Source organism: Agelaius phoeniceus, chromosome 6 (genome assembly GCF_051311805.1).
Source record: "Agelaius phoeniceus isolate bAgePho1 chromosome 6, bAgePho1.hap1, whole genome shotgun sequence".
Classification (NCBI taxonomy): domain Eukaryota; kingdom Metazoa; phylum Chordata; class Aves; order Passeriformes; family Icteridae; genus Agelaius; species Agelaius phoeniceus.
In genome coordinates, this window is record NC_135270.1 from 62288300 (window position 1) to 62303770 (window position 15471).

Here is a 15471-nt window from a genome sequence, read left to right on the forward strand (position 1 = left end):
AAAAAGAAGGCTCCAGGGAGAGCTCAGAGCCCCTGGCAGGGCCTGAAGGGGCTCCAGGAGAGCTGGAGAGGGACTGGGGACAAGGCATGGAGGGACAGGAGCCAGGGAATGGCTCCCAGTGCCAGAGGGCAGGGATGGATGGGAGACTGGGAACTGGGAATTCCTGATGTGAGGGTGGGGGAGCCCCTGGATCCCTGGCAGTGCCCAAGGTCAGGTTGGACAGGGCTTGGAGCAGCCTGGGACAGTGGGAGGTGTCCCTGCCATGGCAGAGGCTGGAACAAGAGGGTCTTGAAGGTCCCTTCCAGCCCAAACCATTTCAGGATTTGAATCTGGGGGCTGGACCACAGCTGAGGGTCTCAGGATCTGTGGGGACACCAAGACATGTCCAGAGGTGTTTGGGTAGAGGTTGAAATCCAGTCACTAAATGCAGTTGATGAGACCCTTGGAGACCTTTCCAAGCTTCTCTGATGTTTCAAATCCCCTTTTTGGGGGGAAGCAATGAGGGCTGACCTAATGCAGGCTGGCTGTGCTCTGCTCTGCCCAGGGAGAGGTTTGACCAGGTGGCCAGGGAGAAGGAGAAGCTGCGCTCGGACCTGGAGAAGGCAGAGAAGCTGAAATCCCTGATGGCCTCGGAGGTGGACGATCACCACGCGGCCATCGAGCGCCGCAACGAGTACAACCTCAGGTGGGGCAGCTGCAGCACCCACCCACCCATCATCCATCCACCCATCATCCATCCACCCATCATCCATCCATCCACCCATCATCCATCCATCCACCCATCATCCATCCATCCACCCATCATCCATCCATCCACCCATCATCCATCCATCCACCCATCCACCCATCATCCACCCATCCACCCATCATCCACCCATCCACCCATCATCCATCCATCATCCATCCACCCATCATCCATCCATCCACCCATCCACCCATCATCCACCCATCCATCATCCATCCACCCATCATCCATCCACCCATCATCCATCCATCCACCCATCATCCATCCATCCACCCATCATCCATCCATCCACCCATCCTCCATCCATCCACCTATCATCCACCCATCATCCATCCATCCACCCATCATCCATCCATCCACCCATCATCCATCCATCCACCCATCATCCATCCATCCACCCATCATCCATCCATCCACCCATCATCCATCCATCCACCCATCATCCGTCCACCATCCACCCATCTTCCATCCACCCATCTTCCATCCACCCACCCATCCACCCGTCCATCCATCCATCCACCCACCCACCCACCCATCATCCATCCACCCCCATCCATCCATCACCCATCCACCCACCCATCCATCCCTCCCTCCTGGGCAGGGGCTTGGTGACCACCCAGCTCCACCCCCAGCAATATTTGTCACCCTCTTCCTTGTGGGGGTTCCAGTTGTGAGTTTCTCTGGGTCTGGATTGAAGGCACTTGAGACAGTGGTTCATGCTCAGTCTCAGGTGTTTATTATTTCTTATCACTAAAACAGTCTCACTGCTGTGAGTTCAGCAGCAAGGCACAAAATGGCCAACAGTCTCTTGTTCCAAGGTCTTTTGAGACTAAACCATCCAATTAAGAGCTGACACCTGGATTATTTCCCCTTTTAACCCAATAACTGATCCCACAGAGCCCTCAATGCAGCCTTTTCTGCCCAGTTACAAAATGCCACCCAAACCCATGGAGAAGGAGGAAGAAGAAGCATGAAGAAGAAACCCAGGATGACACCCTGTGCCCTCCATCTTGTTTCCATCCACAACACACTAAAAACCCTAAAACCTCAATTTCTCACCCAGTGACACACCCACACTGCTCTCTATAATCTATTTCACACTTTTGTGGGTTCCAGTCTATCTTGAAGTCTGGGAAACTTTCTCCATGAATGAGGGTCAAAGTCAGTGCTCCCCTGGGGGTCAGGGCACCCCAGAGCAGACAGAGAAACATTCCCTGGCTTTCCACACTTGCTCTAACAGGCTCCTGTTCCCCTGGCAGGAAGCTGGATGAGGAGTACAAGGAGAGAATCTCTGCTCTGAAGAACGAGCTGCGCAGGGAGCGGGAGCAGATCCTGCAGCAGGCCAACAAACAGAGGCTGGAGCTGGAGCAGGAGATTGAAAAGCTGAAAACGGATGAGAATTACACCCGGGACCGCCTGGGCCTGGCCCTGAAGGTAACAGGGACTGAGCACAGCCAGGATTTCCCCCAAAATCAGGAGTGCCCTGGCACAGGGGGAATGACTCCTGAAGGGATGAGCTGTGGGCTATGTTTAGCTGGCCAAAAAGTCATTGAAGCAGTAAGGTAGGGCCATGTCCATGAGAATTGGTGTTTGATGGGTTGTTCCATGGATTCCTAACCTCCAGAGATGTCAAATCTCTGCTGCCATCACGTGCAGAGTGTGTGTGTGTGCACAGCTCTCAGGTGAGCTGTCATGCCAGGAGATAAAACATCTTGATCGAGTTTAAAATCCTCTTTTAAAAACAACCAAACCATGCAAAGCAAACTTGCTGTTAAGCCTTTTGATAATTTCTCAAAAGTCCAGTGTTCACACTTGCTGTGGCAGGAGTGGGTTGTGTGTGGATGAAAATAATTCCTAATTCCTGTCATCACCTGAAGCTTGGAATAGTGTCATGCTGGATTAGGAGTTACCCTTATTATGCTGTTTTTTTCCTCCTCCAAGTGCTGATCTGCTGTGGGGTTTTTTGTTTGCTGCAGGAAAACAGCCGCCTGGAAAACGAGCTCTTGGAAACAGGAGAGAAACTGGCTGAGTGTGAAAGTCTGGCAAGCAAACTGCAGAGGAACTTGGAAAATGTCCTGGCTGAGAAGGTAAATCCCCCTCTTCCCAGTGGGGTTTCAGAATTAAATCATTTTTAAGTTGCTACATTGCAGCTGCCAGTTCAGCTGATAGCCAGAGGCTTTGGGGGTCTCTATCCAGATTATCCAGGCACAGCCTGCCTTGGTGACATGGGCTTCCTCCCAGCTAAGGAAAATACAGATATTCCACCTTGGCTGTAATTTTATTCCAATTAAACCATGGAGCCTTAAAATGAAGCAATCATCCTGAAGATCTGCAGGGATTTTTTTTTTTTTTTTTCCCAGCACAGAGTTTTGGATGGGCCCAACTTACAGGTCCTTTCCAGGAGCAGTGAGGTTTTACATGGCATCACTGCTGGAATTAGGTGAAAATCGAGGTTGAACAGCTGTTCATGGCTGTATTACATTAAACTTTCAGAATATCAGCTTCTCCAAAGTTATTTAAGTTTGTGCAGCCATAGCCTAAGGTTCATATATTGGGATTTCCAGCCTTCTTGAAAGCTTGGGATTATTTACCACACTGAGACGTGCATATGCTAAGGTAGAAAGCTGTGATCTGGAATCAGAATGAGCATGAGAGCTGTGCTAGATGGCAGACAGGTTTTTTGGGGAAGTTACTCATTCCCTGCTAGGAGGAAAGTGGACTTTGTTTATTTAAAATAAAAACCCAGAGTGGAGAGAGAGTGGAGTGCAGGCTGCAGAACTGCTTGGGATGGCATCCATGCTGTCCTGAGCAGGGCTGCAGGGTGGGTGGGTGGATAACTGGGTGTTCCACTCCTGTGTTCCAGTTTGGTGACCTGGATCCCACCAGTGCAGAGTTTTTCCTGCAGGAGGAGAGGCTGGCCCAGATGAGGAGCGAGTACGAGCAGCAGTGCAGGGTAAGTGCAGCTGAGGCCTGGCTCCTGTGTCCACCAGCAACATCACAGAACCATTTAGGCTGGAAAATCCCTCTCAGGTGGAGTCCAGGCATTCCCCCAGCACTGCCAAGCCCTGCCCTGAGCACGTCCCCAAGTGCCACATCCTCACTGCAAGCAGCAGCACGAGGCAGGTTGGAAATCTCTTCCCACTGGCTGAGCTGAGAGGGTGAGGTGCCCCCAGGGTCCATGGGGCCCTGTGAATTCAGAGTTGCAGGAACTTTGAGGAGAAATAAAAAACATCCACATTTTGCTGGTTGTCAGACCAGGAATATTTTTTTAAAAATAAACCTGAGAACAGAAAGTTTGCTTTCTCGTCCATCTTGTGTACTTAAAAGACTTTAAGGTGAGCTTGCAGGTTTTCTGTTTACACATCTGCTTTCTGATATCTGCAGAGGAACCAGCTCATCTGTTGCCCAGAGCAGCTGTGGCTGTCCCTGGATCCCTGGCAGTGTCCAAGGCTGGGTTGGATGGGGCTTGGAGCACCCTGGGACAGTGGGAGGTGTCCCTGCCCATGGCAGGGGTGGAATGGGATGAGCTTTGGAATCCCTTCCAACCCAAATAATTCTGTAATTCTGTGATCTGTTCTGCAGGGTCCTTTCCATTCAATAAAGGGCTGCCTTTGCTGTTGGATTGGAAAGCAGCACAGCAGCTCTCTTAGGAAGCTGCAGTTTAAAAGCAAAGATTGAGTAGAAATAGGAGTTGAATCGGTTCTTCTCAATACGCAGCTGATTTTTCTCTTTTTGAGGATGGCAGAAAGAAGTCAGTACTCAAGGTTCACTTCCTGGGCCTTTCAGAGCTGCAGGATTGTGTGTTTGCACATTCAGGGAGTTGTTTTCCTCAATAACTGCTGTTCCTGGAGTGCAGTGCACAGCCCTTGGCACAAACCCTCGGGATGTTCCTCTGGCAGGCAGGAGGAAGGACCAGATGGTAAATTCAGTAATGAGGGGATCTCCTTCCTAATTTGATCTTTTGCTTCTGATTTGATTTTTTTTCAAGTAGCTGGTGTTTGAGGAGGCATTTCCCAACTGTTTGGAAATGTTACTAAAGCTGCTTTTTAATAAAAGGTCACAGGAAGAAGGAATAAAGGGAAAGCTCCTGCAGCTCCTGTTACACCTTCACCTTTGAGAGTTTGGGCTTGTAGAATCATCAGAGAATCCCAGAATGGTGCAGGTTGGAAGGGACCCTAAAAACCATCTTGTTCCACCTCTGGCCATGGGCAGGGACACCTTCCACCATCCCAGGCTGCTCCAAGCCCTGTCCAGCCTGGCCTGGGACATTCCAGGGATCCAGGGGCAGCCACAGCTGCTCTGAGAATTCCATCCCAGCCCCTCCCCACCCTCAGAGTCAGGAATTCCTTCCCAATCTCCCATCCAGCCCTGCCCCCTGGCAGTGGGAAGCCATTCCCCCCTTTTTGGCTGTGGCTCTGTGTTTATCGACACATAGCCTTATTCTATTAAGAATAGAATACTTTTCTATTCTTAGTATTCTTACAGAGTATTTTTACTCTGCTGTAATTCCCACCCAAACGTCCTGTGGTGGGACTGGGTGGGTGCTCAGCAGCCTTGGCTCCTTTTCACTCAGCTTTTTTTGTTTTCCTCCCTCTCAGGAGCTGCAGGACCAGATTGATGAGCTGCACTCAGAGCTGCAGGAGTTCCGTGCCCAGGGCAAAGTGCTCAGGCCTGCCCTGAGAAATTCCTTGTCAGAGGAGTTTGACATTGACATGAAGAGCCATGGCACCAGTGGGATTGAGCCTGACCAAGGTGAAATATCCCTCCTGTGGCACTGGGATCTGGGCTGCAGGTGTTTGTAACATCTTAGAGGTCATTCTGAGAAAAGCTTCCCTGTGAGAATTGGTCACCAAGTCTAATTTGGTGTTTAGTGTTAATCTGGACTGGGACTGCTGAACCAAATTTAAAGCTGAAATTGAAGTTTGCAGTTCCTTGGCTGTGTTTGTGATGGGAGTTTGAGAGCTGCCAAACAAATTTGAATTGAGGAAGTCATTCTGTTGAGAATTATATATATTTATGTATTGTACAATTCATGTTTTTATAGTTATATAAATTATTACTTGATTATTTTTTCTGAAGGGCTCGGTTCAGAAGACTGCAACCCATTAAATATGAGCATAGAGGCAGAAATGGCCATTGAGCAGATGAAGGAGCAGCACCACAGGGACCTGCATCACCTCAAACAGGAGCTTGAAGACACAGTAAGTGTTGGAATGAGATGGTCCTGCAGGTCCCTTCCCACCCAAACCAATTTGGGATTCTATGATCCCAGGAAGAAATAAAGCTGAGCACTGATTATTCTTTCCAGGGAAATTAATATGGGATGCTGGAGTGTAAATCTAAATATCAGTAGAGTGAATGTACAAAACTAGATGGAAATACTGATGAAAACATCCCTGTAGAATTTTCAGTGGAAAATGAACAAACCCATCCCATTTTCCCTCCTGCAGGTGAGCCATTATGAAAAGCAGCTGGATGAGACAAAAGCCCACTGGGAAAAGGAGCAAGAGGATCTGAGGCAGAAGTGTGCTGAGGAGATGAATGCCATGGAAAAGGAGATCACTGGCCTCAAAAATCAAATAGCAGAGCTGCAGGGAGAGGCAGCAGCACTCAGAGAGCAGCAGGAGAAGCTCAACTGCAAACACAACGAGGAGAAAAACAAATTACAGCTGCATTTTGATGAGGAGAAAGCCAATCTGCAGGAAGTGCTGAGGCAGGAGCATGAAGATGATGTCAGGGCCAGAGTGGAGCAGCTGAAGGAGAAGTCCAGGCAGGACCGGGAGGAGCTGATGCAGAAGAGTGCCTGGGTGGAAGAGAAGATGAGAGCTGTGGTGCAGAGCCTGCAGGAGGAGAAGGGGGAGCTGGAGCAGGGCTTCCAGGAGCAGCTGCAGAGGCTGGCGGAGCTGCACGCCCTGGAGAAGGAGGAGCTCCAGCAGGAGCTGCTGAGGAAGCACCGGCAGGAGCTGGAGGAGGAAAGGTGAGTGTCAGCCCTGGTGGGGACAGCGCTGGAGCCTGCTGAAACACCTCCCTGCTGGGCAACTCCAGTGTCCTGACTGTCCCACAGCTCTGGGCTGCTCTCCAGGGGTGTTTTTTTCCTCTTCTGACCTTTCTCAAGCAGATCTTGAGGTTCGTTTTTAGCTCACCCAGAGGCAGCGATTGTGTTAATGCATAACCAGGAGTGATTAACTCGAGCTCTGTTCAGGATCCCTGTGCTCCACAAATCCCTTTAAAACTCAGCAAGCTCTGGGTTTTCAGAGTTCTTTGCTGAAGAGGGAAAGGGGTGGCAGGGAAGTGCTTTTGTAGCCAATATGGAGTGTCAAAAGAAACTGAGGCCACCCTGGGGTGAGGGGGGTGAGAGCATTTGCCCCCCCAAAATCTGAGCACAGGAACTGAAGGGCACAAATTGCACATGAAACCTTTTCTGAGGACATTTCATGAGTTGTTGCACTTTTCCAAGGCAGCTTTTCTTTTTGGAGTTTCACCAAATTGCCTCGAATTTAACTTCCAGCTCCCAGAAACACCCATCCAATAGTCAGTGGATTAAAAAAAAAAAAAAAAAGTAAATTTCCTACTTGTTTTATTCAGCCTAAAAAAGCCAGTTTAATCTCTGAGGTAGTTTAGTAATATCTTATGTTAACCATGTCTAGGAAAAAAATGGCAAGTGACTATAACAGAAGAGCATCTCATGCACAAACTCAGTTTTCTGTGGACACACAGACCCTTGTGAATAAATATGAAGAAACCCTGCAGAGCCTGGAAGGACGTTACCAGAGAGAGCTGCAGGACCTTGCTGAGCAGCAGAGAGAGGAGAAATCCCAGTGGGAGTTTGAAAGGGATGAAATTGCTCAGGAGGCTGCTGAAGCCCACGAGCAGCTGAAGGAAAGCTTGGCGAGTGAGAAGGCATTTTGTTCTGCCCTGAGCCAGGAGAAGGATCTCCTGGAGAAACGTTTCAAGGAGGAAGTGAACAAGCTGGTGTGTGAGAGGGAGCAGCTGGAGAAGGAGCTGAGAGAGCTGAGGAATGCTGCCCAGGAGCAAGAGGAAAAGATGATGGAGAAGATAAACCAGCTCCAAAATGACCATGAGAAAGAGCTAAAGGAGAAAGAGGAACAAATATCCACAGTGGAGCAAAATGGAAAACTGGTTAGGGAGAAGCTGGAGAGACTGGACAGTGAGTACAAGCGAGAGAAAGAAGAGCTCAATTCCAGACTTCTCGCTCTGGAGAGTTTAAACAGAGACATTTGTGAGAGAGCAGAGACAGAAAAGGCTGAGATGGGTTTGGAAGTCTCAGACCTACGAGGGAAAATCCAGAAACTGCAGTGGGAAACGCGGAGTTTCTCTGCCCTGCAGAGCCATTACAGGGCCCTGGAGAGTGAGTATGCAAAAGCCAAGAGCCAGATCGCGGCTCTTCCTGGTGCAGCTGCTCTGGGGGACGATGGGGATGTTCTCCAGAACCTGCAGAAGGTGCACGAGCAGGCAGTGAAGGAGAACGTCAGGATGGCTGCCCAGATCCTGAGGCTGCAGCACCGCCTGCGAGCGGCAGAGCAGGAGCTGCAGCCTCCCAGCCCCAGCTGCTCCCAGTCTGCCTCAGAAGCAGAGGAAATGGAGCCCAGCTTTGAAGGGTTGCCCAGTGATTGTCAAGATGTGGCCCTGGGAGCAGATTTCAGTGTCCTTCCACCTCTGGAGGCTGATGCTACAGACCTGGAAGAAATGTTGGAGGTGGATTGGGATCTGGAGGAGGGATGTGTGAAAGCCAGAGCTGGTGGCCACGCTGAGGCACAGGAGTGTTGGATCCAGGGATGTCAGGCGGCTCTGGATGGTGACAAGAACCTTTCTTGGGTGCCTCTGCTGTCAAAAAAGAGAGATCTGGAGAAAGTTCCCAGGCCAAAAGTGCTCCACAACAATGTCAAACAGCAGAAGGTTCATCTGCTAAATCACAGAATAGCTCCCAAAAATAAAGGGTTTGTTTCTGATGCTTTGAAGGTGCAGGTGGAGCTGGAGAGGGCTGAAGAACTGAGTGAAGACTCTCTCCTGCTGGATCACACTCCTGGGACAGCAAATGGTGACCTGAAGAGTGTAATAGCTCAGCTGTGGAAAAGGATGGAGGAGCTGGAAGAGAGATCCATGGCACAGGCTGAACTTCTGTCCCTGCAAGAAGAAATTCAGGTAGAAAATGAGGATCTGAAGGCTGAAGTGATGCAGTTAATTGAAAAAAATGGAGTGCTGGAAGACAACCTGCGCAGGCTGAGGAGGCTTTGCTGTGAACAAAGAGAAAGTGAGGTGGAAAGCGTCAAGTTTGAAGATGAGAACACCAAATTCTTCGTGCAAGGTAAAGGATTGGAAGATATTCAAGAATTGGAAGATATTCAAGAACTGGAGGATGTCCAAGAACAAGATGCTCAGGGCAACTCGGATGTGCCTGGGGACACGAGAGGTGGGAAGCTGGAAGAACATCCCACCGCAGTCTCGGGCCAGCAGGACAAGAACCCCCCAAGTGACAGCACCGTGACACAAGTGGGAAAAGCAGGAATGAGGGATCCCAGCCCCCAGGTGAAGGAGGGAGCTCTGGGTCCCCCAGAGGAGAGGAGGGCAGCGACCCAGGGCTTGCAGAGCACGTGCACTGAGCTGCAGCAGAAGGTTGACCTGCTGAGGTAACGTAACGCGGCGTTAGCCACTAACCCAGCGCTGCCCTGGCTGCTCCTTTAACCACCCTAGATTAACTCTGGCTTAACTCTGAGTAGCAGACACTGCCATGGACTCCTCTAACTCCTCTAGTCATGGATAACAAAGAGCACTGGAATCAGTAACTGTGTGTGACTTACTCCTCTCTGTGCCTGGAGCACCTGCCAGCTGTCCTGTGTGTGGATGTCACCGTCACCGTGTGTAGCTCGTCCTCCAGCACAAACCCATTGTATTCCCGTGTCCAAAATCCATGGTAACACCTCCAGAGTGCTTTGTAGCTTTTACTAATCTTCACTTCACTCAGTTTGTTCCCTTCTAGAGCTGAATGTTGCTCACAAGGCTAAAATTGCTCCTGTTTTGCCTCAGTGTTTCAGTGAATGCCGTAGGATTATGGTCATTTGAAATGCTAAAAGTGCTTCTTTTTTTCTCAGTATTTAAGTTAATATTAGAAAATTATAGGGACTTTTTTTTCCCAGTTAGGAACCCCTCAGGAGTGGGATATGGCAAATACAGTTATAAAACATTTATTCATTATATTATACTCATCATAGGTTTTACCTACTTGTTTTTAACTGCTGTATTCCAGCAAGGATTTTTTTCTTTTAATGGATAAAGTGGTTACAAGTGGTTTAATTGTTGTTCAGCACCAGCTTCCTGCAGGAAATTGTTCTTTCAGGTGTCCCACCATGGCTAAGTTATTTCTGTGCAGTCTCCTGAGGACAGAAAAGGCTTTTTCCAACCGTGCTGCTCCCAGAATTCTGAATTCCTGTTGGGGAAACAGCTCACTCTCCTGGCAATCTGCACATTGTGGTGTTCAGTTGTTATTTCTAGCTTAAGGACTGAAAGATATGTAGAATATAGTGTGAAACTTTAGATTTTAACTCACTTGAGCTGCTTAAAAACATGCCCCAAAAGCCCAGGGTTTGTTTTTTTTTTTAAAGTTTGTTGTAAAATTTTGGGGTTTTTTGAACAAACTGGGGAGCGCTCCTGCTGAATTCATGTAAAATATAAATACACCATTTATACATAAAACAAGGCAGTTGTAGCTTTGGTTTTGAAGCATTACAGGTAGCTCTGACTTGTGGGACTTCTTTCCTTTCCAGCTGTGCCACAGGAGCTGTTCTCACTTGTCTCCTGTCTGTGCCACAGGTGCGAGGCCGAGAAGCTCCGCGAGGAAAACGCCGTCCTGAAAAACGAGGTCACTTTATTAAATGAGGAAGGGAGCGCTTCCAGCCTGAAACTGAGGGAGCTGAATGGATCCAGGGAAGAAATGAGGTGAGAATTCCGTGGGGAATGCACCCTGGGATGCCTTCAGGCTGTTGTTGTGGCTCAGCCGCAATGGGTTCATCCCTTCTCTCCAAGCTCCCTCGTGTTTCAGGCGCTGTACAGATCCAAACTGGGGCTATTTCATGGAGTTATTCCTCATCCTTTTCCCTGCCCCAGCTGGTCCTGCCCATCCCCAGAGGCAGCAGAGGTTTAGCTGTAGGCATTGGGGTGACCCAGTAACACACACAGAGCATGTAGGAGCTGACCTGATGCAATTCTTTGTGCTTCAGCAAAGGCAGGGAGAGGCTCCTCTGGCAGATTATTCCAGTGGTTGGGTCTTTGGCAAGTGCAGAACCATCCCTGATCCTGGGATTATTCTTCCCCTCTAGGAAAGACCCACTTGGGGCACCTTGAGAGGCTGAGCACTGGCCCAGCTGATGCAGAACAGGGATGCTGAGCAATAAACAAATAAGTATCCACAATCACCATTTCTGGTGGTGTTTAAAAAACCAGCTCATTTTTGGAATCATTAAGGTTGGAAAAGACCTCCAAGATCATCAAGTCCAACCATAACCCAGCCCTGCCAAGGCCACCACTGACCTGTGTCCCCAAATGCCACAGGGATTTTCAATCCCTCCAGGGATGGGGACTCCACCACTGCCCTGGGCAGTGAGGAAATCTTTCCTAATACCCAATCCAAACCTCCCCTGGCACAACTTGAGGTGATGTCCTCCTGTGCAATCTTGCAGCTGTGTATATTGATAATTGATTTTAGTGTTAATGAGCTTTCATTTCTCCACAGGCAGAAGATAGAGGCTGTGAGGAAGGAGAAAGTGGCTGTGCAGAAGATGGTGGACAACCTGAAAAAGCAGGTGTGTGGCAGCAGGAAACAAGCACTTTATAAATTTAAATATTTTGATTACTGTTTTATTGCCTCTTTGGGCAATTGATTTGAGGCTTGCTTGACCTGCTCATAACACAAAAGCAGTAATTGTCCAGCTCACAGGCTTGAGAGCACTTTCCACAGTCAACTTGGAAAGTGTTTTTGTAGAAAAGCAAAGTTTACATCTTTTGTTTTATAGTTTTTGTGCCATTCTCTGCAGTAGCCCATGGGAAATAGAGATTGTGATTCAACCTTTACTCATTTCCCATCTGGCCTGGTCTAGGGGTTCTGCCAGCTGTATCCATGTGGCTGCTACTTTTATTTTAGGGGTGGCTTGTTATAATGGATGAAATAAAAGGATTAATTACCTTTAACATCATGCCATCCTGGTATTGCTCAGGAAAATACTTGCTCAGAATAATCAGGATAACCCTCAAAATCCACACCAGGGTGGCAGAGCGTTGGGTGACTGATATGACTGGTCTCTAATTAAGGCCAATTATGACAAATTATTTGTTTGGAGTCACTGTCAGAGTGAGACTTGTCAGATCTTTAATTACCTTAAGAGAAAGGAAATTCCCAAAATCTCATTCCTGGTGTAAAATCACTGCTGTCCCCACTCAGGTGGCTGATCTGAAGACCAGGAACCAACAGCTGGACTCTGAAAATACAGAACTCAGCCAGAGGAACTCCAAAAGCCAAGCAGATGTGCAGGATCTCAATCAACAGCTGGCACGGGTGCTCAAGCAGAAGGAAAGGGAAGAGGGGAAGTGTACCCTGGAAGAATGGGAAAAGGAGAGGCTGCTGCTGAAAGAGGAGCTGGAGAGCTCCAAAATCGAGGTACAGCATTTCATAGGCTTCATGGGCTTTGGAACTGGCATCCCTGTCCTGGGATGGGATTTCAAAGCTGAGCTTTGCTAAGTGCTGCCCTAAACACAGCAGCAGCCAAAAGCCAGGAGGGAAAAATGTGCAGGTGTGTCTTGAAAACACAGCTTGGTGATGCCAAATGTTTCCCTGCATTTTCCACGTTGTTCATCCAGTGCCATCTCAGCTCTATCCAGTGGCTGCAGCATCCTCAGCTCAACTTTGCTCTGTCAGTCTCCTAAATTGAAATCTGAGCCTTTCATTTTTTTTTTTTTTTTGCAGTCCTCAAATATGGTGTCATCTTTGGAGATGGATTTGTCAAAAATGAAGGTCCAAGCTCATCTACTGGAGCAGGAGAACCACATCCTCAAGCAGGAGCTGGAGAAGACAAAACAGGTATGGCATCCTCTTGCCCAGAGGAGCTGTGGCTGTTCCTGGATCCCTGGAAGTGTCCAAGGACACCTTGGAGCAGCCTGGGACAGTGGCAGGTGTGTCTGTTTATTCCAGAGAGGTTGGAGCTTGATGACCTTTAAAGGTCCCTTCCAACCCAAACCCTCCTGGGATTCTGTTTGAGTGCATTCAGATTAATTTGCACCATCTCTTAATGGATGAAAATTAAGAGGTGGAAATAGTTGATTTCTTCAAAGAAAAGCTATAAAAGTAAGGGAATGTATCTCCTCTTGAAAGAGTTTCCAGGTGCAACACACAATTCTTCAAATAAGGTTGGGTTCACTTCGATTTTGCCAAAAGATTTTGGGAGTAGTGGATCTACAAAGAGAAGCTTTGGTCAAGATAGAGATTTAAAGCTGTAATTAAGGGATAGATAGGGAAAATGGGATCCACAGGAGGACATTTCCCTGGTTTAACTGGAGATATAACCCATTTTAGCTCCATTTAAGGAGTGAGCTCTTCCAGCATGTCCTGTCAGGGAGAATTCCTGTTGCTAAACAGGAGATTTGGGAGATCTGGGAGTCTCACAAGGTCTGAGGATAATTTCCTGGAGAGCTCAGTTATCTCCTGTACAAGCACAGTTCAATTGGCTGTAAATGTATGCTAATAAACACAGATAATGAGGGCTTCAAATGAGGCAGTTCCCTGATTAGGGCTCCACAAAGTCATTTTCTGCACAGTGTAAAACACTCAGTGCTCAGGGTAGATAATGGCCTTAAAAAGCAAAAGCAGCTGAGGCCTATTGAGAAAGGAGGGGATTGTGGCTGGAGTGTAATTACAGAGGTGGAATGAGGAAAGGCAGGGATAAAGCACTGGGGCACTTGGGACAAGGATTGGAACTCGGCAGTGCAGAGGTTTTCCCTCTCTGTGTTTGGTGATTTCTATGGGATATTATGGAAAAATCCTTCCCTGTGAGGGTGGGGAGGGCCTGGAAGTGTCCAAGGACACCTTGGAGCAACCTGGGATTGTGGAAGGTGCCCCTGCTTATGGCCTTTAAAGGTCCCTTCCATCCCAAACCATTTGGGCATCCCCTGATTTTCCTGCCAAATTCAGTGACAGCACAAAAGTGCAACTCTGAGGGGTTTGTTTCCCACAGCTGCCCAGATGCCCTGATCTTGCTGACCTTCAGAATGAAGTTGCAAGTTTGATCACTAAAAATGAAAAGCTGCAGAAAGAGAAAGAAGCCCTGAGTGAGGAGCTGAACAGATGCATTGAAAAGGTAAGGAAGGAAAATCCTCATCACTGTGTGCTGTAAAAGGCTGTTAAAATTCCTATATCTGTATCACCATAACCTATGGTTATGATAACTTCCCTGGATGCTTTTTCCCTCACCCTTGAGCCAGATAAAGGCTTTGTTGCCACCTCCTGGATTGTTTTTTCCTAGCTGGTCTTAGAGAGGAAAGCTTCAGTTCTGGAGCACAGCTTTGCTGTAATTTGATTATGTAGGAAATTCCAAACATTGCAAGGAAGAGAGGCCTGGATGTAAATCCTGCAGCAGGACAAGGGAGACAGTGTTCTTGGACTTTTATTGCATCTCTAACCTACTGTAACTCTGAACTGGAGCAGAGCACTCTGCACACTGCAAATAATAATCCCATTGTGTGGAAATTCAGGGAGCTGAGGGGCTTTTTGCTTTCCTGCGTTTTCCTTCCTTCCTTAGCTTTAACTCCCTCTGGGGTAACCCTTGAAGTGAAATGGAGTCAAAAAGCAAATTCCTGAGTGAGATTCCTGGTGTAATGTCATTGCAGGTAGCTCGGGTCAGCTGCCTGGAGAGTGCAATGGGCAGCTTGAAGCAGGAGCAGAAATCCTGGGAGCAGCAGAGTCAGGCACTGAAAGCACAGCTCAGCCTCTCCCAGGACAAGGTATGAAACACTGATTTATGGTCCAGCCCTGATGAAAGCACTTTGATCATCTCCTGTAGTGCTTTTTCCCCTGAAAGGCCCCTCCTGATGCCATGCAGCTGAGAATGGCTGCTTGAGGGGCTTTCACAGAGATGTTCTTAGAGGACAAAAGGAAACTTGTTAAACACAAGGAGGGGTTTTTCTCTCTACAGCCAAGCTACTTTTGCCAATCCCCTCTGCCTGGTGATTCCTAAAATGCTGCAGAGACTCTGCTGTTGCTGCTCTGTCCTGGTGCAGGCTCATCCTTCCCCAGGCAGGGATGGGATCAAGTGGTTCCCTGCTTGGCTGAGCATTTCTGGAGCAGGAAGAAGAAACAATTCAAGGGAAAGCTTCTTTCCATCCAGGATATCTCAGTGAATGCTCAGGGCTGGAAGATGTTTCTGGTGAATGCAGCATTGTGGCTCTATTCAAAGTGGGTGGCTGGGAGCTTGGAACAAGAAGTTGGAAAATCATTTGGAATTATAGAGTTTTAAGGATAGAAAATCCTTATAAGATTGAGTCCAACCATTCCCCCAGCATCACCCAGGCCACCACTGCCCCCTGTCCCCAGGTGCCACATCCACCCAGCTTTTAAATCCTTTCAGGGATGGGGACTGCACCACTGCCTTGTGCAGATGTTCCAATGCTCAAAAATCCTTTCCACGAGGAAATTTTCCCTAATATCCAATCCAAACCTCCTCTGA

General features: G+C 48.3%; 1 protein-coding gene across 4 annotated transcripts in view; it reads left to right on the forward strand.

The window, feature by feature from the left end:
* The window catches only part of NIN (ninein), a 71620-nt gene that overhangs the window by 33245 nt on the left and 22904 nt on the right, over positions 1–15471 (forward strand). For 3 of the 4 annotated variants that reach the window (XM_077180880.1, XM_077180881.1, XM_077180882.1), the window contains exons 10-23: positions 545–685; positions 2005–2179; positions 2722–2832; positions 3609–3698; positions 5344–5497; positions 5825–5946; positions 6196–6722; positions 7393–9393; positions 10574–10699; positions 11493–11562; positions 12198–12413; positions 12720–12833; positions 13984–14106; positions 14636–14749. In XM_077180880.1, coding sequence (XP_077036995.1) covers positions 545–685; positions 2005–2179; positions 2722–2832; positions 3609–3698; positions 5344–5497; positions 5825–5946; positions 6196–6722; positions 7393–9393; positions 10574–10699; positions 11493–11562; positions 12198–12413; positions 12720–12833; positions 13984–14106; positions 14636–14749 — 4084 coding nt within the window. The remainder of the gene's footprint in view (positions 1–544; positions 686–2004; positions 2180–2721; positions 2833–3608; positions 3699–5343; positions 5498–5824; positions 5947–6195; positions 6723–7392; positions 9394–10573; positions 10700–11492; positions 11563–12197; positions 12414–12719; positions 12834–13983; positions 14107–14635; positions 14750–15471) is intronic. The other variant, XM_077180883.1, reaches the window with a different exon arrangement.